The sequence below is a fragment of the Macaca fascicularis genome, chromosome 4 (genome assembly GCF_037993035.2).
Source record: "Macaca fascicularis isolate 582-1 chromosome 4, T2T-MFA8v1.1".
NCBI lineage: Eukaryota > Metazoa > Chordata > Mammalia > Primates > Cercopithecidae > Macaca > Macaca fascicularis.
Window position 1 is genome coordinate 33,226,267 of NC_088378.1, and position 27,928 is coordinate 33,254,194.

Consider the following 27,928-nt stretch of genomic DNA (forward strand, 5'->3'; position numbering starts at 1 on the left):
CAGAATGTTCATAGTGTATTCATGATTTTTTCATAGTGCCTCCTTGGCCAACAGAAATAAGCCACCGTTCTATTTCTTAAGTAGTTAGTGGCAAACAACTTAATAAATATTCATGTTCTAACAACCTAGCAATTGTTTAGAAAGAAAATGGACTGAAAATAATAATTTTTTTCATAAATAACCAGAATTACTTCCTGATGGGATGTGGTACCTTTGGGGCAGTATATGCCTTCTCAAACTTGAGTATCAGATTGGGTAATGCTATCCTTATTTCCTTTTCCACATTGACTTTTGTGCAGTTCTTGCTTTTAATTACAGTTTCCCCTGAAAACCTTTCTTAATAAGATATAAGATGGCCTAAAGTACAAGTAAGCAAAAACATGGCTGAAAATGTTGAGAACATCCTTAAATGGAATATAGCATGTTCTAAGGTTTCAATTTGTGAACCACCTTGAGTTAGTTGTTGCAGTGCCCAACAGATATTTAGTATCGCTGTGTTTCCTTCAAATGTTTAGAATATTCCACTGTGCCTTTATGAGTTCACTGCAGCACCCTGGGGCACCTCTACACACAGTTTGTGAACATGGGAGTAGATAGATCCTAGAGGCATTGAAACTACACAGAAACTTGAATGACATTAGGGATCCCAGAGCCACTGGAGAATCTTCATTGGGGAAGTGCAACAACATGTGTAATAGCTGATTAAACTTTCCCCATAAAAAAGACTGAAGTCAGAGAGATGAATTCAGATTCTTGATGAGGACCTACTTGGTGTGATATGGCATTGGGAATGGAAAATTAGACTAGAAATATTTCAAGAGAATAGATTGAAGGACTAATCTGATATAAATAATAAAGTTAAAAAATCTGATGCACTTATGAGTTTTCTAATTTAAAATAGAAAAATAAAGCATTTGGCTTGACCCAATCATGGAGGTTGAGAAAATGATCAAGTTTATCTCCCAGAAAGATCTAGATAATGAGATTAACTTAGGGTATGTTGAGTGTTTAAGACATTATTGGAAAGTAATTCAGTAAAATACTGTTAAGGGCTACATTGCATTCCCTCAAAAGTCATATGTTGAAGTGTTAATCTTCAGTACCTCCGAATATGACTGTGTTCAGAGATAGGATCTTTTAAGAGGTAATTAAGTTAAAATGATGTCATTAGGGTGGACCCTGATCCAATATGACTGGTGTTCTTATAGCAAGACACAATTAGAGCACAGATACACTCAGAGGGAAGTCCCTGTGAAGAAACAGAGAGAAGGCAGCCATCCATGAGCTAAGGTGGGAGGTCTCAAAAGAAACCAACTCTGTTGACACCTTGATCTTGGACTTCTAGCTTCTAGTACTGTGAGATAATAAGTTTCTGTTGTTTAAGTCACTTCATCTCTGGTACTTTTTTATACAGGCAAGAGAAAATTAACAGAGAAACACAGGACAGGCCAGAAGATATAGATTGGTGGACCGGATATAAACATAGTAGTTAATCTATGAGAATGGAATCCGTAAGAAATGATAATCAAAAAAGAGTGAGAAAGGTCTTAGAGCTATCAATCACTGAGTGGAGAATAAGAAAAAAAAAGTGTCTATAAGTGAGACAGAGGTATGACCAGGGCAGGGGAAGGAGTACCAGGAAAATTCAATGTAATGAAAGACAAGGGAGTCAAGAATCATAAGAATCTTGACTCTTAATCATAAAGATTAAGAATGAAACTCAACCAAAGGGCCATTAGTGGTTGCTACACAGAATTTATAAATGACCTTTCAAGATTCACTTCTAATGGAGTACCAAAGGCAGTCAACAGGATACAGAAGATAAAAATTAGAAAACATGGATGTATGGGAAGACAGAAACTGAATGTGATGCCCCATATCTCTAAGTTTGATAGTGAAACTAATAAATAACCATAGGTAAGAGCTGGAGGAGACAATAGACATTGGCAACCCCGTGCACATGGGATTTGAAGGAGAGAGTAAACGTTAGGATACTGAAGGGTTTCTAAGAGAGTGCAGAAGCGAGGGCAAGGAGGCACCAGACAAAGGTGGCACCTGGAACATGGAGGAGTGGACAGATGGAGAAGAGGTAGAGAATTCTTCATCTAAAGCAAGAGGAAAGTATGATATATACTCGGAATATTCTTGAAGCTTTTTCTCTGAATAAAAGCATCCTTCAGAAAAAAAAAGTATTGTCTTGTCTCTTATACAATGGTATGTACTCTTTGGGGAAGACACATTAGCTGGAGACAACACCAGGAAAAGCTTGATTTTACAGCTTATGGGAAGATTATGGAGTTGAAGAAAAAATAGAAAGAAATGAATTTTAAAAATAGTAAGTTAATATTCCTAGGGGTACAACCTCTAAATTGCAGAGTGATATCTTAAGCAATCCTTTTAAGAATTACTTAAGTGCCTGAGCGTGGTAGCTCACACCTATAATCCCAGCACTTTGGGAGACGGAGGTGAGTAGATTGCTTGGGTTAGGATTTTGAGACCATCCTGGCCAACATGGCAAAATCCCATCTGCACAAAAAATACAAAAAGTTAGCCAGGCGTGGTGGCACACACCTGTAGTCCCAGATACGGGGGAGGTTGAGGCACGAGAACTACTTAAGCCTGGGAGGAGGAGGTTGCAGTGAGCTGAGATTGTGCCACTCTACTCCAGCCTTGTTGGCAGAGTAAGACTCTATCTCAAAAAGTGAAGAAAGAAAGAATTACTTAAGTGAGTACTTGACTAACTGGTTATATAAATGTGATCATAAACACATACCTTTAGGGTGACTGAAAAAGATATTGATTCTAATATTGTAAATGAGTACTCGTGGCTTGGGAAAGAACATCTAGTAACAGTATCCTGAAAATTTTTTAAATGGTCTGTATTTCACACAACTTAACTGGAACAGCTTCACCCATGACAATTTCCAGGTGATTCAAAATATGTTGTAATAATGACAAACATGAGTATCAGAGACACACAAGAGAGTTTAGAAAAAAAATCATTTTATGGAATATGAGCTAAAACAATGTTTTACTGTTGTTGCTATTTTTATTAGCCCTCAGCAGAATAAGGTAAATTATTTCTATTCCTTAGTTCGTGTTTTATATTATCTCTGACATATGTAAGGCACCGCTATTTTTCTGCATATTTATTTGTTCATCTTTCCCCCTTTCTCCACCTCTAATTTCTCTCTCTTAGTATTTTACTTTATGTCAGGAATCCCCAACCCCCCGGGGCTATACAGGTCCATGGCCTGTTAAGAATTGGGCTGCACAGCAGGAGGTGAGCATCAGGCAAGTGAGCATTACTGCCTGAGCTCCACCCCTGTCCGATCATCAGGCATTAGATTCTCATAGGAGCATGTGCCTCATTGTGAACTGCACATGCAAGGGATCTAGATTTCATGCTCCTTGTGAGAATCTAATGCCTGATGATCCGACGTGGAACAGTTTTATCCCAAAACCCCTCCTCTGCGTCTGTGGGAAAATTGTCTTCCACGAAACCTGTCCCTGATGCCAAAAAGGTTGAGGACTGCTGCAAGTTTACATTATATGTGACTTTATTATAAATAGATATGAAAAACACATTAGCAAATCAGATATCATAGGTGATCTTTTTCTACTTCATCTATAGTCCTAACAGTTTTGACATTCAAATTACACACAATTTGACTCTTTTTATTGACAAAATGGAAAATTATCCTTAATTCAAAATGTATTTTATTTGAGCATATATGGTGATTTCATATATTAAGTTGTTATTTTTCTTTCCTTTTTAGAGAAGCCATATTCAAGAAAAATAGCATGTACTTCAAATTTTAAATGATCAAAATAGATTCGGAAGCTCAAAAGTTTTGGAACATTATAGGCCTATATCCCAATATTCTTCTGAAATCTATTTTCAAATATATTTATTAATTTAGAAAATTCTAAATAATTCATTCCTTTTTTTGAAATATATACAATGTAAAACTTTTTTTTTCTCCTGCCTTTCTAGAATCCTCTTATTGAGAAAATGTGTAGCTGATCTAAAGAAGCATGCTATGCGAAATTTTGAATGTTTATCTTAATAGAACCTAAAATCTTCCACATAGGTTCACCCCTCATTATTCACAATAATGCCAAGTGCTCTAGTCCAGGCAGATGTTTATTATTTTAAATGTGAAAAGACATTAGAATAAGGCCATTTCTCAGTGGATTAGGGGAATCAGAGTTTTCTGAATTTAAGTTCCTTATAGAGCCCCACGTAATGAGCTATTAGACGATGTTGCAGAACTGTAATATAAAATCCTGTTTAATCAGCCATAGCGAGCTATGTGCCACTCTCTGTGGAACACTAAGAGGAATCAGGGTTCCTCCTCCTCCATCTAGTGCACTCCCAGCCCGGAATTGCTTTCTGGTCAGGGTCGGCCATGAAAGGCCATAGAGAGCCAACCCTGCGAAGCCAGGTCTCCGCATGTCAGCACAGAGCAAGCAGCAGAATACAGATCATCAGCTTTGTTTTATGAATGTCTCTATTTACAGTACTGGAGTGGAATTTTAAAAAAAGGATTGCAGTATTTGCATTGAATCTGTCACTCACAACTTCAATTTTGATTCCTGTCCTATAAATGATCTTGCTTTCCCATTTTTTTCTTAATTTCTACAAGGTGACTGTCAATGTCAAAAAATGTAAACCTCAAGTATATATACATGGTGCTTGGCATGTATGTTAGAAAGAAAGAAGTTCACTTAATGAAAAGAGGATAATATTTATTCAAACTAAGCCTATTAAATTACACAGAGGAAAGTATACCTTCTTTGGCTGTTTTGATTGAATTTTAATATAAAATAAAACTTGCTGCTAACCTTTTGTTTTTCTTTGACCAATAACATTTCTCAGCTTAGTGTACGGGTTATGTAAAGTACCTGTCAAATGGAGGGATGTCTTTGTTGAAAGAATCCAGACTCACAGAAAGTGAGTGACCCTCAGGGATGGGTAGAAATCTCCCAATTTTGACAAAGATCATTCTCTGTTTGGGATTTGTAAAGCTCAAACTATAGACTAAGAAGATGACAGGAGAGTCTGGTGTTTGGCTTCATGGACCTTAACCTATTTCAGCAAGCCTGCAATACTGGGGAAAATAATACATAAATTTATGTTTATGTCACGCTTGCAGTTGATGAGTAAGGTTTGTAAAAGATTACTCCTAAATAAATGCCTATCGTTCCCACTCCATACTCCAGTTATTTCTGCTTCTTGCAAATACTGCCCTCTAGAACAATAAAATTCTTATACAACAATAAGTAAAATATGATTTAATAGCCCATCTCCTATCCTGTAATGATTATGCATCTTCTGTCTTGTAGCTCCCAGCAGTAGGAGGACAGTTGACATTTACCATATCATATGACCTGGAAGAAGAGGAAGAAGATACAGAACATGTTCTCCAGTTTATGATTATCTTAGAGGTAGAGTACTGAGACCATCACTGATGTTCACCCATGTTACTTCCTTATGTTACTTGAGGTTACCAGTACTGTATTTTTTACCTGCCTCGTTTGACATTGACTTACGTGACTACTAAAAATATATACCTTAGGAGTTTTTAATGCCACTCTTATGTTTCACTCTGAGACATATCTAGAAGATTGAGTATATTTGTTGGGTTTGAATGATAAAGGAGAACTCTAGACCAGACTTGAAATGAAATTTCAAACGTAAGAATCATGTTTCCAAAATATAAATATTATGAAAGTGTTTAGGTACACGCTAATTTACATAGTTGTGTTTTTCTCATTTTCGCTTGCTTCCAGGTAGATTTTATTGTCTACTTCTTTGATTACATTAGATAAAATAAAATGAAACAGGAAACTTGTTTATTTAGCGATAGTTTAATCTCGACTTCAAAATCCTGTTTTAGGTAAGAAAGGTACAGGAGAAACTGCTTTCAAGATTTGAAGGGCCATAGGCAATTTCAAAATGCTCGAAGCCTGAAGTTTCCTTAGAGGCTCTCTGCCACCCTTTCTTATCATATCCATTCTTTCCAATAATGTATCCCCTCCCCTCGACACTGATACATATTCAGAGGCACACACATGCATGCATGTTCATGATTCCAAATGGGTAGATGTTAATTTAGCACCAGGCTCTGTTGTTCTTCTGTCTTGAAACTTTCATGCATGTGAATCTATGACAAAATAAAAAATTCTTTTCTCAAAATGGACATTTTCCAGTATGGGATGAAGTGGTCTGCTCTTACTCTCTTTCTCTCTCTCTCTCTCTGTGTGTGTGTCTCTCTCTCTGTGTATATATATATATATATATCTATGGCAACTAGATGTATACTTTGGAATTCCTTTAAGATGAAAGGAGTTCTCTAAATGCAAAGTGTTGAGTGAAATTACATAGCATTCATGTGAATGAACTAAGACAAGAAGGATTACCTAAATGTCATAGGTCATTCAATATACTCCTTAGATGCCATTATCCTATTTTGAGAATTAGACTGCAGTCTTTTTTATTGTTTGTTTTTTCCCATGTAGAAAGTTCCTTTAAAATAATAGCTTAATTCAGTTTTAAGTTTCTTTCTCTATTGTTCTACACAACCCATATCCATCATAAAATAATATATTTGAAATATGTAACTTTTGTGCACTTTTGTCAATTTGAGGTGTTTGTAATCACATATATGTTTATGAGTTGTCAGGTAGCTATTATTTTAGTTAATGGGGAACTAACATCATGCCAAACCAAGAAGCGAGAAACATATGCTTCATAATGCATTTGGCTAAGGTTAATATTGAAATTGCATTGCCTTCCCTTCATGTATCCCACAAATATATTCCCTGAATGATAGGGAAAGCCAACCCGAAAATAAAAGTCTACTAAAGGCAGGCATGGTGGCTCACACCTGTAATCCCAGCACTTTGGGAGGCTGAGGCAGGTGGATCACCTGATGTCAGAGTTGAGACCAGACTGGCCAACATGGCAAAACCCTCACCTCTTCTAAAAACACAAAAAATTAGCCGGGCTTGGTGGCAGGCACCTCTAATCCCAGCTACTAGGGAGGCTGAGGCATGAGAATTGCTTGAAGCTCGAGGCAGGTGGCAGCGAGCGGAGATCATGCCATTGCACTCCAGGGGATAGAGAGAGACTCTGTCTCCAAAACACATAAATAAATAAAAAATAAACATAAATTTAAAAAGTTAAAAGTCTGTTGAGAGTGGAGGATCCAAATAGAGATATGTTTAACACTTTTGTACCCTCTTTTCAGTTTTACCCTTTGTGCTTTCTTTTTTTTCCTCCCTTTAGGGTAATGACTTGAGAATCAGCACAGCCCAAGATGAGGTGTACCTGCACCCATCTGAAGAACATGTTAATGTATTGTTGCTTAAAGAAGAATCATTTACCATACATGGCACACATTTTCCAGTCAGTAGAAAGGAATTTATGACAGTGCTTGCGAATTTGAAGAGAGTCCTCCTACAAATCACATACAGCTTTGGGATGGATGCCATCTTCAGGTAAAATCAAGAACTGCAGCTCCAACTTTCCCACATTTGCTTTGGGGCAAAGGTGCAGGAGACGCCCCGGAGTGAATTTTTTAAGGCACCTAGGACTTGCTGTCTTCAAAGAGCAGATAAGAACGGAGCCCTAGTTTTCTGAAAGGTTTTCCTCTTAAACCTTTGCAGTTTTAAATGCCCAGAATAAATTCGTCTCAGTTTTTATTATTATTGATGATTCGCTCACAATTGTGTCAGAACGTGTGATCAATAATGATTCCTATATTGAGAAATGTTATATTGGAAAATAAAGTCTCCTTTATGATGGTTCAGAGTGGGAAACTAAAAGATATACTTTCCAGGGCACCCTTATTTGGAAAGCAGTTTCTAAAATATTTCCTTCCAGTGGTTGTTAACTAGTTTCTGGATTAATAGTATATAGATTGTAATAAGAAACGTAAGTCTTTTCATTTAAGTAACCACCGATCTCACTATAAAACACTTTAAGACTATAACAGCCACATGGTATAAAGGAAAGAATATGAACTTTGGAGCCAAACTGAGTAGAAATTCAATAAGCTTTATTGCTTACTGTATGTGTGACCTTGGGCAAGTGATTAGGCCTCGAGGAATGTTTCTTTCCGGTGTGAAGTGGATATACTAATGCCTACTTTTCAGGGTCTTTGTTAACATGATATGTGATAATTAGGAAAGTACTCATCATCTAGAACACTTTCAGTTTTTTCTTGTTCTCCCCCGCACCCCCTTGTTTTCTAAAGAGCAAACTCCCTGACTTGAACCAAATCTGCTTGTGTCTGATTAAATGCTGTAGGCTGCTATGTTTTTTTTATTTTTAAAACAATGACATTTTTATCTGACAGAATTTTAACTTCAACTGTGTCTGAATGGGCTCTTTACCCTTCTCCTTTTCTACTCTAATAATAAGTAACACAAGGTGTCATAGGAACTTGCTTCTAAATCAGATTAAGTTAGATGTTCAAATGTGACCCCAGCCTGACAACCCAGTATACCTTTAATGAAAGCAATGCCTCCAGTATTGGAGTTTTTATTGCTGATGCCACCACCTCTCACCTCCCTGTTCCCCATCATTTCCCTGTGCTGCCTAGTTTGCCTTTCACTGGTAATATTTCAACTTAGTCTAATCATCATTACCATTTCCCAAAGGAGAGAACTGCAGAATCATAAACAGAACCATTGCCAAATAATGTACCTCTTTTGCATAGGCAGTTCTTTAGAAGCTGGGTTAAAATGCCGTGGAGATGAGAAGCAGCACTTAGGAATTAATTATGTTTTTCCCATTTAGTAAATAGAGATTGTCATGATGTTTAAACAGTACAAAGAGATGAGTCCTCCAGCTTTCAAAATGAATGACAACCAAATTGAAAAAAAAAGTGGCTAGGGGGGCTTATTTATTTTTGTCAGCATTGCTTTTCAGGCTAGTTAATACAGAGACATTTCTCCCTGATTTATATCAGACAGTTTCAGTGTCTACCCATCTTAAAATCACTGGTTTCATTTGCAGTCTTCTGAGGTTTCGCCATATAGGAGGAATGCATTCACAGTGCGACTCTGTGAAATGACAAAAGAGCTAATCCAAGTAGGTGGCTACTTTCTGTCACCTATATTACCTAAAGCTCTGTGGTTCAGTAAGTAAAAGCCAGTGTCAGATTTGAAACTCCTACCCACTCAGGTGAGCTGAAAGTAAGCATGAATCTGGAGTCAGTCAGTAAGCTTGTTATATATTATCTTTGATCTACTAGTAGATTGAGTCATATTTGCAAAACATCACTTGAATTGATTTCAACTTGTCTTCCACAGTAGGCTTCCGACTTGGTATACTGTTTGTGTGCAAGCACGAGTAAATTGAAGCTCAGCAAAAATTCATATTTAGACTTATTTACAGTGGATTTACTTCCGTGGCAGTTCTTTCAGCAAATGGGCTTAGGTTCCTCCAGTTATATGGTTAGATGGAATTGTATAACGGAAGGAGAACTGGACTGTGGGTCAAGGATTTTGACTTTTGTCTTCAAGTCAGCTATTTAATAGTTGTAAACATAAGTATGGTTTTGACCTCTTTGGACTTCAATCACTTCATCTGTAAAATAAGGAGGACGACAATTGCCCTGCCAACTTCAAAAGGTCGCTGCAAGAATTGAATTACAGAGCTGCAAAAGCACTTGGCTAGTGATAACCCAGCATACAAATATGAAGCATTTCTATCTTATCTACTTCATCCCAAAGGATCACGTTTTCTCCAAATACCATTAAGACTTAGAGACCTCTAGAGAAAGGCACATACTGGTATTTCCATACATATGACAGTTCTTACTGTCATTTTTTTTTCGAGAATCCTGATACCCATTAGATAAAATAATTTATTTTCTTCTCACTGTCCTCACTAGGAAGATGAAGGCACAAGTAGAACACTTTTCCTTCTTCTTTTAAGAGTATAAGAGAAATCAACTTAACTGAACTGTGCATCTTTCTCCTTTAAATTCTCCAAGCCTTGGATTTAGTAACATCCTTGGTCTTTAAATTAAGAAAGGCTTTTATGAAGCACCTACATTAGATACAGAACTCTGCACAAAATGTGTTTTCCTCTTACTTTACAGTAGACATTAGTAGAGTTCACCAAATTTCCAGTCTCATCCATAAGGGATATTGCATTTCTCTAACCCTGGAGGGTAGATGTGTCATATGACTTGGTTTAGCCAATGAACTGTGGCGGAAATGTATTTTTTTTCCACCTGGTTTAACGTTGAATTTCCAATGTGAGACTCTCTGCAGCTTACTCAGCAAACAGATTAAAAAACAGCTTGGGGCCAGGCGCGGTGGCTCGTGCCTGTAATCCCAGCAATTTGGGAGGCCGAGGCGGGCAGATCACGAGGTCAGGAGTTCGAGACCGGGCTGACCAACATGGTGAAACCCTGTCTCTACTAAAAATACCAAAATTAGCCGGGCGTAGTGGCGCATGCCTGTAATCCCAGCTACTCAGAAGGCTGAGGCAGTAGAATGGCTTGATCCTGGGAGGCAGAGGTTGCAGTGAGCCGAGATCTCGCCATTGCACTCCAGCCTGGGCAACAGAGGGACACTCTGACAAAAAAAAAAAACAAAAAAAACACCAGCCTGGAATACAGATTTAGCACACAGAGGTTAGCTGCCCTAACAGTCACCCAGGCCTGTAGAGGATTTTACATGAGTAAGCCTTTGTTTTCTGTGAAGCCATTGGGAATTTGGTGTTGTTACCACAGCATAACCGAGTCCATCATGACTTTATCATTGATACAACTCATGAGTATTGCTTGAAAATAAATACAAAATATTTTCAAGGCAAGGTATTTTATACAAAATATTTTCAAGGCAAGATATTTTTACACAACTTTTAGTGTAAATTTTGGGGTTTGGGATCAAAAAAGATTATGAATAATTTATATAATAATCCAGAAAAATTCTTGTAAGCAAAGGAGTCTTTGATAATCATAGAAATAGTATTGATAGGTACACAGTGTACCTCTACCTTCTGAAGTTAATGATTTGGGTAACTACATTTTGAAGACATTTTGCTGATTACACTAGGACTTAAAAAGATTTTTGCAGCTCCCTTGGCATCCGGCTATTGGTAAGAGGTGCAGCCAAAATTTTACCCTACGTTTCCTTCCCGTTATCTTTGACTGCCTCCCAATGCTATTCCGTAAGTATTCGATTCGTTCAGTCTGCAAATATTTACTGAGCACCTTCCATGATTATCTCTCTAAATCTTAGTTCCTCTTCTATACAATGGCAGAAACAATGTCTAAATTTCAAGATTGGCAATTAAGTGAAAACACAATGTATGTTAAGCACCTGAAATAGTATCTAGCATATGTTGGGAGGCAATGCAGGGTAACAAGGAGATCCCTGGTTTTGGAGTCGTGCTTGGGTTTGAATCTATGCTGCACTTTTTGCTAATGGTATTATGTTGGTCAAGGCTCTTTACTCCTCTGAGCCTCAGATTCTTCATTTGTAAATGTGACTAGACATGGGTTGTTACATTGTTTATTGATACTTAAATGAAATGTCTTTCCAACCTGTATCATAGTGCACAGAAGATAGTAGACAGTAAGTAGTAACTATTAAGAAGCAGTCATTCTAGGCTAGGCTATAAGGATACAAAGGTGGACAAATGATCATTCAACTCAAAGAAGGCATTGTACAGCAGAGAAGACAGATCTATATATACATGCGGTACATTTATGATAATATAAATAGTGCAGAAGAAGTGTGCACAGTGCATCCTGGGAGAACTAAGAAGGAAGAGATGAATTCTTGTGTTAGCATTTAATACACTTTTAATAAATTGCTGCAAAAGTATCAGAGTCTGTCAGTTACTGCTCTTACTTGATGTGAGATTGAAAATGTTTAGATAAAATATCTTGCTCTCTCTATATATATATAGAAAAAAGACAATTGTAACATCAAGAGTTTTTTGTTGTTTTAAAGTATAATGTTTTGAGCTGGTTGTTTTAGTATAATATAGCATGTCTTACTCTGGTGGGAAATGTAGTAAAACAAAAATATTGAGAACAATCTTTAAAGCAGCACCAGGACAATGTCTCTGAAACAGTTCCAATATTTTCCATAGTAACTTGTAGAATTATGTCTTCTCTCTTCATCCATCATCTTTTCTGTATTTTCAAGGCATAAAAATAAGAAGGGAAAGTCAGCTAAAGCATTTGACTTAGTTGACAATTCTTTGATAGCTCATGCATCTCCAAAATTCAGTGCTTTATTACTGCCAACATTATGTATTTAAATGAATGCAGCTTGATATCAAGAAAATGACCATATTGAAGGAAAAAAAAAAATAAACTGCAGCCTTCTTCATGAGTAACACTTGAAACTGTTAAACACATTAAAATCCCATTTAACAAATAGCAGAACCTAATGAACATTGGGATTGCTCGGTGAATACTAACGTGGAATATTACTGGGAAGGATGTTTGAGTGTTGAAGTTTCTCATAGCTCAAAATGGTTACACAGATTAAGGAGAAGAACATCTGTTGTTCAAAAGACAAATGAAATTTGTCAGTTCACTGAAAATATTTTTGTTTTTGTATCTTTTTTAAAACCGTTTCTTAAAGTAGTCAATTGCTCATTCTTCTATTTTGAAATTTCCAGAAATCTTTCTTTAAGTGTTGCATGTCAATTTTATATCAGAAATTCTTGGGCTGTGTCTAGATACAGTTAATCAATCTGCTGTTTAGTAAATTATAGTGATCTATTGTATGATAATCAACTAGTATATCAACCATGAAATCATCTAATTCTGAAATTAAAATGATCAGAATTATAGGCTTATCAAGTGACAGTCCATTAATTCCAGGCAGTTAGATTTCACAATACATTCAGGTGAGTTCTGGTCTCTGGCCTCAAGTTCTAATGATAACAGTTTCCGTTCATTTTCTATGTCAAATCAAACAAGTAATTTGTCTTTTACTTATCTGATTTTATTTGTCTGAAATGTGGTTAGTAGGCTTTATTGTATCCTTTGTCATGGAATGTGTTAGTCATTGATTGTAATAGAACTGTTTTCCATTCATCTATTCATTTGTTATTTAAGTATTTAGTCAGTTACTTTTGTATACATCTATCCGTCTGTCTACCCATCCATCCATCCATTCATCAATTCACCCATTCAACAAAAGTCTACTGAACTACTGAACATGTGTGAAGATGATCATGTTGCTTATATAGATGGCAGGACAGGTTTCTGTTCTCAAGGAGTAGCCCATAAGCTCATACCAACATAAGTACTGTCTTTAGTTTAGTAACTCTTCCAAACCCTGCTGTGTTAAGGAGACTTATGAGGCCCAGAAATTCTGTTTCTAGATATATATCCAAAAGAATTGAAAATAGGTATTATGTGTTCACGAATATGAATAGCAATGCTATTTATGATAGCTCAAAGGTAGAAACAATCCAAATATTCATCAACTGATGAATGAATAAACAAAATGTAGCATGTACATGCAGTGAATATTAGTCATAAAAAGAAATGAAATACTGATACATGCTACAGTGAAGTTATCTAGAATAGGTAACTTCATAGCGACAAAAGCAGATTGTTAGCTTACAGGGGTTAGAGGAAGAGGGGAATAGAGAATGACTGCCTAATGGATTCTGGGTTTTCTTTTGGGCTGACAAAATATCTTAGAATTAGATGTATGTAGTAGCTGCACAACATTGTAAATGTACTAAATGGCAGAATTGTACGATTTATTTTTTAAATTTTAAATAGGTTTGAAAATGTCCATCCTACCCCAAACATCAAACTTCCTCTCTATGTATGATTTAAAATGCTTAATTTTATGTGATGGGAATTACACCTGAACTAATGACAAGAAAAAGAAATGCCTGTGACACTGCATTTTTCATTGACAGGGTTCCTTGGTGAAGGGGGAAAAAAGCATTTAATGATTTTCAGATGACACAAGTAACCTAAACACTGTAGAACAGTGATATTTGCCTAATCTAGGACCTTCTACCAGGTTGTTCAAAATGTGCCTCTAGAGAAGATAGCGCTCAATTAATAGTGTTGGATGAGTTTATTTACAGGTAAAGATAATTTGCTTGTCTTTAGAGGGTGCCACCTAGCACTCAGCAGCTAGGATGATTCCATCCAACTGCCTGTATTTGGTGATTTCAGGGTTAATTTCCTTTCCTGCTTCCTGATCATATATGAACTCATACATATTCAAAAGTACTGTCAAGAGTCTAGGCTTAGCAAAGTGGGGGTAGAAGCAATGAAAATTTTAGAAATCTATTGCCGAAAAGCTTACAATTTGAATAAAGATCATCATTTTTGAAGATACGTTTACACCTTGTAATGAGCCTTTTAGCTTTGCTCTCTGACTTGATTCCCAAATTCCCAACATTGATTCCCAAGTCTAACAAGTTATTTGGTAAGTGTGAATCACTGATCAATAAAAATCTACCATCACTCCTGAGAAAGGAACTGAAAATGCAGGCCATAGCAAGAATCAGTTGCTTCTTTCTTATGGTTACAAGATGGCATATCATATGCTATAAAATGTCTATCAGTAATTTTTAAAACTGTAATTATTATGAGTCAATAGTAGTCATTTCATTATGTGCTCTTAGAGTTTATTTAAAATGTATTTTCATACACTAAAATGATTTGGAGATACAAATAGTAAAAAGTGTATTTCTTGTAATGTTCATGTAGTCATTTTTATTTGGTTTCAACAGTCAATGAAAATAGGTTAATAAACTGTCTAGTATTTCATAATAACCTACTGTGTGTTACATATTAAACAAGAACTTTATATTCATTTTCCTTTAAAATCAAGCTCAAGGTATATGAACTATTATATTATCTCCATTGTATAGAAGAAAAAATTGAGGTCTAGAAAGAATAAGTTATTTTCTTCTAGACCACGAGGCTGGTAAATATCAGAGAAAGGACGTAAATCCTGGTCTATTTGACTCGCAAAACTGTATTCTTAATAATTAATCTTTTAAAATGTCCTTTTACACATAAATAGGAAAAGCAAGTAAGATACCGGTAACATTTATTTAAATCGTGAATGCATAATAAGAAAAGAAATGTGTGTGTGACAGCATTTTTTCCAATTTTCCATTTGGCCAAACCAGGTTTTCTCTAAAATAATGAGTTATGCCAAATCACTCCACCAACATCACCAGATTGCAAAAAAGTACCAATAAAATGAAGGCCATAGATACAGAGAACAACAGATTTAATTGAGGACAAAAACAAATCCCAGAGATCATTCTAAGTCAGTCAACTGAGCATTTTGAGAAAGTTTAGCTTATACCGATGACAAACATGTGGGTTTATCTCAAAGGAAAAGAAAACACAATTGTTTTATCTTTTATTTCAATTTAAAAGCTGAGATGGATTGTTAATATTGTCTATTTCTGCTTTCCTTGTTTAAGCACTAAAAGAAATCAAGCAGTCATTGGAATGTTTTCCATTTTAAAAATCCCTTTAACTATATGATTTTTTAAATGTCTATCTATCTTCAAAAAATGAAAATCAAAACACATAGCCAAGAGCCAAGAGACAAGGAAGAACATTCTCGTATCTCTTCAGCATTTGGGGTTGGTGGTGTTTGTCAGCACTTTAGACTGAGCCAACTTGACCTAATATGACAGACGACCAGAGCTTTTGGTTATGGTATTCATCAGCTTCCTTTCTCAGCATACATAATTGGCTTATATTTATGTCATCGTTGCTGTACGATTCCTACAGCTGTATAATACCTAAAAACTTCACTTATTCACCATCTCTTTTTTCCTCTGCCATAGGTTGAGCTCTGTTAACCTTGAATCCGCTGTCTCCTATCCTACTGATGGAAGCGTTGCAGCAGCTGTAGAAGTATGTCAATGCCCACCAGGGTATACCGGCTCCTCTTGTGAAGTAAGTTTGCAAGAATGCATCCTCAGTGCATTCAAAGTTCCCTCAACATTGCTTTCAATAACCTGTTCTAATAAGAGCTGTTTTTTTTCTATCAATAATTACACAAATAATGGGTATCACTTAAAAAAGAAACTTGAATGTCTACCAAAAGCTGTGGCTTTCAGTTAGAGTATTAACCACATAATTTCATCTTGTAACTGTTTCTCTCTGAGCTATTTTGCCTATGACTGAAAATCTGATGTTTCCGTCTTTGTCACCTATTTGATCTATTGGATGGTAGCGGAATAAGACTTCAAAATATTTTCTCTTCATTTTCATCATAATGGTTATCCAAAATTTAGCACTATATAGTTTTTTACTTTTCTCTCATGTTTTAATTCTATGTATCACACTTTTCCTCTACTTCATTTCTAAGAATACAACCAAATCACAATCATCTGAAGCATTACAATCTTCAGAATGTCAAGAACATAATATATGGAAAAAATACCTTGATAGAGAAAATTGGCTACAGGTCTTTCATTTGTTTAGCACCTGATGTTTGAGATATTTATTGTTGTCTCCGTATTCTAGATTTATAATAAGATTAATGGTTCTTACTTAATACCACAGTGTGTCATCTTAAGGTAACACTTTTTATTTTTTATTTACTTCTATATATTCTCTTTTAGATTATCTGAAAATTAGTTTTATTTGAAACCTGGTCAAAAAATGTGAGCACTATTTCCTTGACAGAGGGCATGGCTTGCAGATAAATAGGAGCTTAGTTTCTTTAAAATGGTGCCTTTAAGGAATCATTTGAGTGTACTGAGATATTTCACTTCAGAACACTACCTCATTATGCCATTTATAGAAATACTCTAGGCATTGCTTTGTCGGTTCTCTCGTACTTTAAAAATAATGCATACATCTAGAGATACACAGTCATATTCATGACAGCTGTGTTTCCTTTAACTGAGCTCAGATTCACCTTTCTAGAAATAAAACTAGATATAACTTATAGAAGTACTTGCTTTTCCAAAATTCATGTAGATAAGATAAAAATAATTATGGATATCAATTAGCTATGCCAACCCAAATTTGATTTTACATATAAAACATACACTGTATTTGATGAAACAAGAGCCTTTCGCTCTTGATTCCAACCAGACTGCTCTATTGGAACTTTAAAGATCCTCTCTCAATTGGCATAATACATAAGTTAATTCTACTCTTGTTTTAATGCTTGTTTCCACATACGTTATTCTCATCCTTTGCATTATCTTTTATACAAGTTCTAAATGCCCATTGAATATAAAATTACTTGAATATTACAATTGCTTAATTGGCTATGCTTTTAGTCTCTTCCTTCTCTCCGTCAAAAATATTTTTGATACATTCTAGATATGTCTGACAAATTCTGTAAATTTACCTGCATAAATTATCAGTAAGTACATACAACATAATCCCTGTCCTTATGGAGCTAGCAATCTGTTTAGGGAGACAATAAATACCTAGGAAAAATGGGATCTCAGCGCTATGTAATTAAGGGACCAGTATGTGTTACAGAACATACATGCAATAATCATTCAGAGGGATGAGCTACTGCAGTGGAGAGAGATGTAAAGTGTCCTGGAGTGGAGAAATCTTAAACTGGATGCTAAATAATGGTAACAGATAGATAGAAGCATTTGAGTGTGAACAAAAAAAAAACCAAAAAAACAAAAAAAAAAAAACAAAGAAGAGAGAGATAATAAAAGCTTCCTGTATCTGTCACACAAGAATTGTTTGATAAATAAAGTTACTTTGTAATCCATAAAAGAACTTAACTGAATCAAGAGACAATGAATTTTGGAACTTTGAATTTTCTCTCTGACTTCTTCATTTCTTCTACTCTCTAAAATTCGTTTTTTTCTTTATCAAAATTTTCTAGCCCTAAATTCTCTATTATTCAGTCCTATCCTTTCATTATTTCATTTGCTTTTCAATTAAGTGTAGTTCATAAGGCCAGTCATTCTAACCTTGTTATCACTAATATCCTGGGATCCCTTAAAAGCTGAGTAAACACCCCACCATTAATGTCTTAATTCCAACTTGCTGAGAACCTCTAGCCAAAAACAGATCAAATTACTCCATTGTAGATATTCTCTTTTACTTCATTTGAGGCCAAAGTGTTGATTCAGAATCTTTTTCTCGTTTCTACTTGACTTCTTATAAAGTGTTCTACAGTTAAATCTTTTAAAAATTTTCTTACTTTCATAGTACTGTCATCATTCATTTCACCTGACAGATGAGACAGGTGGGATACTAAAAAAAAAGAGTTTTGGGCAATCTCAGTTTCTTCTATATAATGGAAATAATATTAACCACCTCATAGAATTGCTTCTTTGTTCATACTTTCATTTAGCTGACTAGTATTTGATGAGCATATATTTTGAGACAAACAAGACCCTACACATGGAAAATAGTACAATTAACAATGCAGATATTGTACCTGTCCTCAAGGATGTTGCATTGAGTGGTGGCATTAACAATATGCCAGAAAGCAAATATAAATAAATGTGACAAATTCTATGAAGGAAATAAACAGGGTTAAATAAATAGGGTTCTATGATAAAGTTACTGCAAGTGGTTGTATGAAGGTTAGAAAGTCTATTTTGTAAAAGTTTGTCAGGAAAGGCTTCCTGAGGTGGTGACAGCTAAATGGAATGTTGAAGAATGAGAGGGACAACGATGTAAAAAGAGCTGCTAAGGAAGCAGTGTAGATTGTGGAGTATGTAAGGACTGCAAAGAAGGAGCATGGCTGGAGCTTTGTAAGCAAGGGGAAAAGCAAAGGGACAAGATGTGAATGGAAAAGCCAGGCCATTAGGAGTTTTGCACATATGATAAGAATTGAGCATTTTATTCTCGTGGCGTGGAACATCATTGCAAACCTTTTAGCAGAGTAGTGGAGTAGTGTAGTGATCTGATTTACATTTTTGGGTTTGGGGTATTTCTTGTTTTTTGAGACAGGGTCTTGCTCTGTCACCCAGGCTGGAGTGCAGTGATGCTGTCAAAGCTTACTGCAGCCTCAAACTCCTGAGCTTAAGTGATCCTCCTGCCTCAGCCTCCTGAGTAGCTGGGACTACAGGTGTATACCACTATGCCCAGCTATTTTTGTTTGTTTGTGTGTTTGTTTTAATAGAGACAAGACCTCACTATGTTGCACAGGCTGGTCTCGAACTCCTGAGCTCAAGCAATCCTCCCACCTCAGCCTCCCAAAGTTCTGAGGTTACAGGCATGAGCCAATGCACCCAGCCTGAGTTACATTTTTTTGAAGAAGTCATTATGGCTACAGTAGGAAGAACATGTCTTAGGAGGGCATGAATGATAGGAAGGAGAAGGGTTAATATGTAGTTGCAGTGGAACACAGCAATAATAGTGGTTGCTGTTAGGATCATGGCAGGGGATATAAAAAGACTTATCATATTCTATATATATTTTGATAGTAGAACCAGTAGGACTCACTGATTCCAGACTGTATGTCTGGTGAGAGATTAAAGAAATAAAGAGTTTAAGAATGAGTCATGGATGACCAGTATGAACGATTGATCAGTTGCTTGTGTTGTCATTTACTGAGCTGAGGAAGACAGAGAGAGGAATAGTTGGTAGGGGTGGGGGGGTATGGAATCCATAGTCCAGTTTAGACATTTTAGGTTTGAAAAGGCTGTGAAGTGTAAATGTCAATGTGCATTTATAATATTCAGGTCTTAAATTCAGCATGTCTGTCTGGTCTAGAGATATGTTTTTGGAAGGCATCATAAACTATGGAACTGAATAAAATTACCCAGGAGAAAGTGTAATTGATTAAAAAAAGAGAAAAATAACCCGACTCAAACCCCGAGGAGCTCCTGACATTAAGAAGCAGGGTCAAAGCAGAGGACACAGCAAAGAAATATGGTAGAAATTTGAGAAGTGTGATGTCATAGAAGTTGAGAAAAGAAATTGTGAGAGGAAAAAGAGTCAGCTAGGCCCCAGGCTGATGAAAGGTCAGATAAAATGCAATTGCAGAATCGTCCATCAAATTTGGCTGCATGGAATTTGGTGACAAGGACCAGAACAGTTTTAATTGAGAGGTGGTGACACAAAACAGATTAGAATGGAATGAAGTGTGAAAAAGAAGTGAGGAATATAATACTTGTTAAGAGTAGTGTTACTGAAAAGAAAAACATAGATGACTAGAAAAGTTATATGAGGTTGAGGACAGTTTTGTCATTTGTGTTTTGTTTAAATTTGATGGAGACACTAGATCGTATTTTTTTTGTGCTGATAATAATGACCCAGTAGAAAAGAAAGTCATTACTAATGCATCAGAGAAAGTGAATATTGAGAAGAAAACAGGTGCTGGAATCAGATGACAAGTGGAGCAATGTTCCTTTAGGAAGAAAGACCCCACATCCCCCACATCTCTTGTTTGGAATGGGAATATGGCAACAAGGTTTGGAGATATATGCTTAGATCTCTGGACTTGTTAGTGCAAAGATGGCTTTAATTTTTTCTGTGAGTAATAAGATAAAATCACTGGCTAAAAGAGAGGTGTAAGGAGTTGGGAAGATTGAAAAAAGAAGACGTGGTATGAGTAGTGCATTTGCAGAGTATTAAAACAAAAAACTTATTAAGGAAAACTTCATGGATATCTGTCTGAAAACAGATTAGTTCTCTCCCTTTTCTCAATATCCTTAATTTTTACCCCCTTATGAACATGTAGCTTCACCGGCTTTTAAAAAAGTATATTACAGAAGGAAATCACTTCTATAATAAATCTAGGGATGCAAACAATTTAATGGGGAGGTATGGGAAGGGATTTAATTGGGAGAAATGGAAATGGAAAGGGATAGAAATTTGACAATTTTGGGTTGGTTGTGGGAGTTGAACAACGAGAGCACATGGACACAGGGAGGGGAACATTACACACTGGGGCTTGTTGGGGGGTGGGGGGCTAGGGGAGGGATAGCATTAGCAGAAATACCTAATGTAGATGATGGGTTGGTGGGTTCAGCAAACTACCATGGCACGTGTATACGTATGTAACAAACCTGCACGTTCTGCACATGTATCCCAGAACTTAAAGTATAATAATAACTAAAAAAAATAAATTTGACACTTTTTTGTTACTGCTCAAATTAAAGAGAAAGTTTATTTTATTTATTTTCAGATATGAAGTATCAGTACATAATGTTTTTATGTGTTTGTTATTGATGCTCAGATTTGAGAGTCCTCATATCCTGAGGCAGAAGGAACATTTCCAGAGACACATAACACAATTCTATATCCTTTATTACTTCAGTGATTTCTCTTTTGTTTCCTTTTTCAACTGGAAAAGATGGGCTTTTCATGATATATGATGTTGTACTCAACCATCCAGAAATATAGTAAATAACCCACAAGATGCAATTTCATTGGAGGGGGATCATAAGCTCTTAGAGGGCAGCAGTATTTGCCTCGTGCTTATTTTGCATCTCATCCACTTTGTAGTAATCCCCACAGACGAAAAACTTAATTAAGGATGACGGGGAACTTAGAGCAGGCATTGACACAGGGAATCTAAGACTCAAATATCCTGTTTTAATCAGAATTCAGTTTTTATATAATAAAGTGTTTCACATTTTAAACAAGGAATGAAAAATACAGGCAAAGTTATAGAAGAATGCCATAAAGTAAACTAACAAGAAAGTATGTGGTAAATAAATCATAAACTTTTTGTATACATAGCAAAGCATTATAGGATTGAGGAAATTTAGCATGAAATACATGAATTATATATGTGTAGAAATGAGCTGTGTACGTGGTCAAATATAAGTGTGGGTGCTGCCTTTCTTCCAAATCATGTCAAATATTTTCTGGAAATGATGAAGTTAAGGGCAATTAGTATGTGGGAAAGTGAACACATTCCAGAAAATCAAAATTGCTTGGGATGACATTGGGTACTCTCTTAGGCTAAGATTGTATGATGAGTCCTTTTATATCAGCTGCCTTTTTTACAGTACTTTTTCTTCTATTTTCCTGTCTGTGCTTTTTACTTTGAGACTGTCACATTTCAATTCTTTATATCTCTGCTTTATTTTACCATTTCAGAAGCAACACCAAGCTAATGCTTCCTCTAATCTCATACCTGCCAATAACGCTAAGGTCAGTGCAAAGCCCCAGTGTCAGGAAGAATACCTCTGTCGCAACGTGTCAATAATGGCAATGCTTTGACAAGCACATTTGATGAGTTTCCTACATGTTATTTTCTATTATCACAAAACAAACAAAAACAACTTTTTGTTTTAATCTCCAAAACCAACTAAAGCCTTATTTTCCTTTCAGTCTTGTTGGCCTAGGCACAGGCGAGTTAACGGCACCATTTTTGGTGGCATCTGTGAGCCATGTCAGTGCTTTGGTCATGCGGAGTCCTGTGATGACGTCACTGGAGAATGCCTGGTAAGTGCTCTCTTCTTTGGGGATGCTGATTGACAAGTCTGAAATCATCTCAACAGATGCTACAATTCAGTTACTACCTGGGGACCTTAAACACTTGAGTCAGTAAGTGCTTTGACAAAGATCTTTGTATTGAACTGAATTGGAACTGAGAATGCTCTTTCATATGTGATCTCCCTAATGAATATGAAGAAGTGTTTATTCATATTAGTCCAAGAATTAAATTAGAATCACATATATTATTTTAAGGCATAACTTATGATTGGAGATATAACTACCATGAATATATATGGTTTACTTCCTTCTATAAATCTATGGAAAATACAGTGTACTTTTAAAATAGAGAATAATTTTTATCCCCATAACATGAAAAGTATAAAATATAACCTTTACAGGAAACATAATTAAGTTTTCTTCATGTTGAAAGTGAAAACATACTGCATATTTTTACTTAAAATGTTCAGAATTTAACTAAATGCATAGCGTCATTTGTAGATTAAAAATAAAAACAATATGTAATACATATTCACCAGAGCTGCTTCTCCTTTACAATTAAGTCTAAGCTTTAACCAGAAAATAGGCTTTACAAAGTGCAAAGCACTTTCCATCCTGCTAAGAAGTCTTAGGATTGGAGAATTACACTGAATAGACCATTTTGATTAACTCAAGGGCATGTTAGTTTTATATTGTCTGACATGGCATGAAGCTTGAAACAACACTTCTCATTTCATTAGTCTTGCAGAAACACAATTTAAAATGGTGCCAATTTAGGAGGATATCACACTCTCATTTCCCTGAAGAATTTAAGGCGGACTCTGTTATCTGTAATTCTTAATATTCTATCTTTCTCTTGCTCATTTTCCCCCATTTCTCTTCTACTTAAAAGCTTCTGGGAAAAATCCAAAATGAAAATTCAGGGCTTTCGTTTCAGTATAATTTGGCATTTAGGTTTATTGATGCTCTTTCTCTTTTCTCTATATAAGATTTTGTTTAATTGCATTGCATTATAAAGCATGAGAGTCTTAATTTGTGGATCAGTAGATTTTTGAAATGACATTTTTATGAATAGAAAGACTAAGTGATTTTCATTTTAATTATGCCATAAGTCTTTTAAAATGTACTTTGGGAAAAATATTGGGTTACCTTTAAACACTTTACTAACATGCAATAGGAAATAATATTCAGCCCAAAACTGACATGGAATTGTTTTATTTACCCTAAGAAGACAAAAATAAGTATGTCATAATACCAAACTCATAATGTTCCCTATAGTCATATTTCATGTTGAATTCATTAGGATAAAATCAAATCAAATGTTCATGCTGAATTCATTAGGATGAAAGCAAATTGGTCCATTTGGTGATGTGATATTTCTAAAATGAGAAGCCTTTTTTAACGAACGAAACAGTGTCATTCAGCATAATTTTGAGAGAAAGAAGGGAGAGAACAGACCCTACTAATGAAACCTACTTTACTGATTTTGTTTCATGAACAGAGAGATAGGAGGTCTCTTTCAAATAACAGAGCGATCTTGAGGCAACAGTGGACATCTTGATGATAAAGACAGAATCTGGTGTTTCCTGAATTTTCCATCATAGCTAGTAAATAGGTGATCATGTAGGATATACTGACTTTCAAGTGCCCTTTCTCCAAAATAGTACTGAAAACTAAGTGCTGATATTCCATTTTGAGTATGTGAGTTCTGATATAATATACAAAGAGAAGAATATTTTAATGTTGCTCATCAAGGGCATTCTTACTGTTCAGTTGACCCTGCATTTTAGCTTCTTACTTAGTTTTCATGAGCATTAAATAGTATGGATTTTACCATGAAAAATAAATTTATGAACAAATGCTTAGCTTGCTTTAAAATTTGATTATAAATGATCTGAAATATATTTTTGACAACAGAACAAAATCTAAACTTCTGCAATAGTGTAGGTCTATATTAAAAAGACATTTTAACTCAAAGTACATTTGAAGTAAGCCAGGAAATATTCAATGTCACATGGGAAGATTGCATGCTTGCTTCTTCTCATGGTTCTTGTGATATGTAATGTGAGCAAAAATTTGTAAAGCGCTTTTGTAACAGGACGCCTGTAAAAATAACCAGTTCATCAGAGTGAAACTTCCATCTTTTTGTTTTGATTTCCATTATATAGGTTGTCTGATGCTATTTTCTGGTTTCCACTACAAAAATACTTGAGTTTTAAGATGATTTTTATTTAATGAAACATGACATTAGAAAATGTAAGAACTACATAATATTTCTCTTTTAAATCAATAATTGGGAAAAAAAAAACCCTCTTAATTATGCAAGATTTTCAGTTGAAAGTTGGAAATACCGTTTTCAACATGTTTAAGGCATAATTAATTTTTTGGTTCCATTTTTTGAAAACCCTTAAGTCTTTGAAGACATAATTTTAGTTGTATCAGTGAGATAACATGCAAATAATTTTACAAAAAAACAAAACAATTCTTTAGTAATAGCTTAGTTTAGCTAAATCTAAAAATTGAAGGGAAGTAAAACAAAAATCAAATCAGGGGAAAAATCTTTCTCCATGTTTTGCCCATTAAATCCCAATATGCTGCATTATTAAGGCAACTATTCATAGTGGGGTTGACCTTAATGCTATCTTTTAAAACGTTTTGTAAAAAATAAATTTCAGAAAGAATTTTAAATAACTTAAAGAAAAGCCTATTTTCAAATATCACCAGTTACTACAGAAATACATATTCACATTTAGTTGATGAAACTGGCATATGATGTGTAAAATTTTTCAGATTTCTCAATGTTTGATTATGAGTCAAGCAAGCTTCTCACAGCTGTAATACAGTAGTGCATTGTCCAAGCCATCAGAGTCCACTGAGGCCAAAATTAATGTCTGAGCTAAGAGGGCATAGCCCCAGAGGATTTGTATGACTAGCCACAGTCTCCATTAAGTCAGCAATTTCAAGCTGAACAATTGATTTTTACCTAGAATCAGCTACAATTTCCATTAAACATATGTTGTTAGTGCTCTATGACTATACACACACACACACACACACACACACACACACACACAAAAATCATGTATTTTCTTAAGGAAAAAAACTAAAGAAAAAATGAAGTAAGATTTGCATAATGAAAAACATTAAAATGAATTTCAGTCATCTTTTTGTAAGTATGCATATGCTGAAATTAGTATGTAGTTTATAAGCTAGATATTAAATTAACTTTCAATGCTATTTCCCTGCTGTAAAATTGACCATTTAACATGGAAAAGATATTCTTGCTGGTGGGGAGCAGACTAATGACTTCGTAGACCTATTTTTGGCAGCATGTTGATCCCTGACACCAAAATAATAAACTCTGATGCGCATTTCTTTCTCAGAACTGTAAAGATCACACAGACGGCCCATATTGTGATAAATGTCTTCCTGGTTTCTATGGCGATCCTACTAAAGGAACCTCTGAAGACTGTCAACCCTGCGCCTGTCCACTCAATATCCCATCCAATAAGTAAGTAACAGACTTACCCCATGAATAAATTTAGCATCCATTTCTGCAAGTACATTTTTCATAGCAAATATACCCTTTCTCTTATCCCATGTAAATAAATAATAAACACAGACATGAATATTTTTCAGGAAAATAATATGAATTTTCCAAACCTAAGGTATTTAAAACTATGAGGATTTCTAAGAATTTGTAATTTTTTAGCTCTAGTTTTGGTGATATAATATCTGAGAGTAGAACTCAAAAAGAATTTTGACACCAATTCCAAAGAACATAAACATTTATACAAACACATACATGTGCATGCATGTACACACCTACACACAGACACATACCCATCTTCATGCCTTAATAAAAGGATACAAATACAGCTAATTTGGATTCTACCCATACACTATTTTTTTGTGAATCTTGGGCAAGTCATAAACCTCTCAAAATGTAAACTGAAGGGGCTGATTTAAATGACTTTTAAGCACCCATCCTCTCTCTTCTTTTTTAAAAAATTCCAGTTGTTTACCTAGAACAACCACCTTAGAGCAGATTTTTTAAAAACACACAGCAACAAGAAAGAGCACTTGACTTCCTCATTTCCTTACCTTTTAGGGGAATGCTATATCCAGCTGCTTGAATTCACATTTCCTCAGGGCAGCCATCTCTAAGTAAACAGCTAAGCACACCCCAACAAAAATGTTCTGTTTTGTTTTTAAATTGGGATATTATGTTGGAAAAAAATCAACAATTGTTACTCAAAAGCAATTACAGATAACTATACTTTTAAATAAAAGGAGATTCTTTTCTGAAGAACTCTCTTAAAGGTGAGCTTAGTGCTTAATGAAGTTCATATCGTATTGTACACTTTCCAGCTATCTCTAGGCACTGTGATAACTGACAGAGCAAAAATTGTCAATGATCTTTAAGGGAAATCTGTCAGCTATAGTCTTTTAATGTGAAGATGTGATCAAGTAGGTCATACTTCAAACTCTTACCCAGAATGCGCCTAATTAAAACGGTCTTTTGCTCAATTCAATGAATACTATAAGCTAAAGACTTTCAGATAATTCTGACATTAAGTTTAAATGTTCTACTTGGAACTGTTCTTCCTACTGTTCAATCCGCATGAAATCCTTATCCTCCCAATGACCTTCTTTACTCAGAATTTTTTACCTTACTCATTGTTTGAAAAAGAAAAGAAAGCACTACTATTTAATAAAAGCAGACTGCTATATTCTAGGCCAAACACTATATTTAGTATTATTTCACCTTCAGCTATAACTCAGTAAGGTAGATATTATTATCCTCATTTTATAGATTAAGAAATGAAAACTATTAGTAGAAAAAATGGCATTATGGTGCCAATTCTAGAACCAGAATCTTTGGTTTAAATGCTGGGTTCCATTCTTTCCAGCCGTGCAACTTTAGGCAAGTCACTGAAACTCTCCGTGCCTCAGTTCTGTCATCATTAGTTATAATAATAGGACTCTCATAGGGTTGATGTGGGAAAGACATAATTGAAATGTGTAAACCACCTAAACTGTGACTGGATATGATGAACCCAATCTAAGAGCTGACTGTTATTAACCTGCTCAGAGTCATCGAGCATTAAAGCATCAGAGTTGGAATTCTAGTTTTAAAATCCATGTGCTTTCCAAATCTCTACAGTCTACAATGAAGACTTTAAAAACAATACACAGTGCATTTTAAGTGATAACACTAAAAGCAATAATTAATTCGTTAGATAAGTCAATTTATCTGGCAAGATTTTGAGAAAATAAGACGTTGGTTTACTGCAGGGGTCCTCAACCATCTATGGCCTGTTAGGAACCGGGCTGCCCAGCAAGAGGTGAGTGGTGGATGTTACCACCTGAGCTCTGCCTCCTATCAGATCAGGCAGGCATTAGATTCTCATAGAAGCTCGAACCCTATTGCGAACTGCACCTGTGAGGGATCTAGGTTGCTTACCCCTTTTGAGAGTCTGACTAATGCCTGATGACCTGACGTGGAACAGTTTTATCCCAAAACTCCTCCCCTGCGTCTGTGGACA

General features: G+C 35.5%; 1 protein-coding gene across 9 annotated transcripts in view; it reads left to right on the forward strand.

Moving 5' to 3' along the window:
* Positions 1-27,928, forward strand: part of LAMA2 (laminin subunit alpha 2) — a 611,630-nt gene that overhangs the window by 340,517 nt on the left and 243,185 nt on the right. For 7 of the 9 annotated variants that reach the window (XM_065543374.2, XM_065543379.2, XM_065543380.2 and 4 more), the window contains exons 13-18: positions 5,350-5,451; positions 7,295-7,506; positions 15,836-15,947; positions 22,041-22,094; positions 22,275-22,388; positions 25,763-25,890. In XM_065543374.2, the coding sequence (XP_065399446.1) occupies positions 5,350-5,451; positions 7,295-7,506; positions 15,836-15,947; positions 22,041-22,094; positions 22,275-22,388; positions 25,763-25,890 (722 nt within the window). The remainder of the gene's footprint in view (positions 1-5,349; positions 5,452-7,294; positions 7,507-15,835; positions 15,948-22,040; positions 22,095-22,274; positions 22,389-25,762; positions 25,891-27,928) is intronic. The other 2 variants (XM_065543376.2, XM_065543381.2) reach the window with 1 other exon arrangement.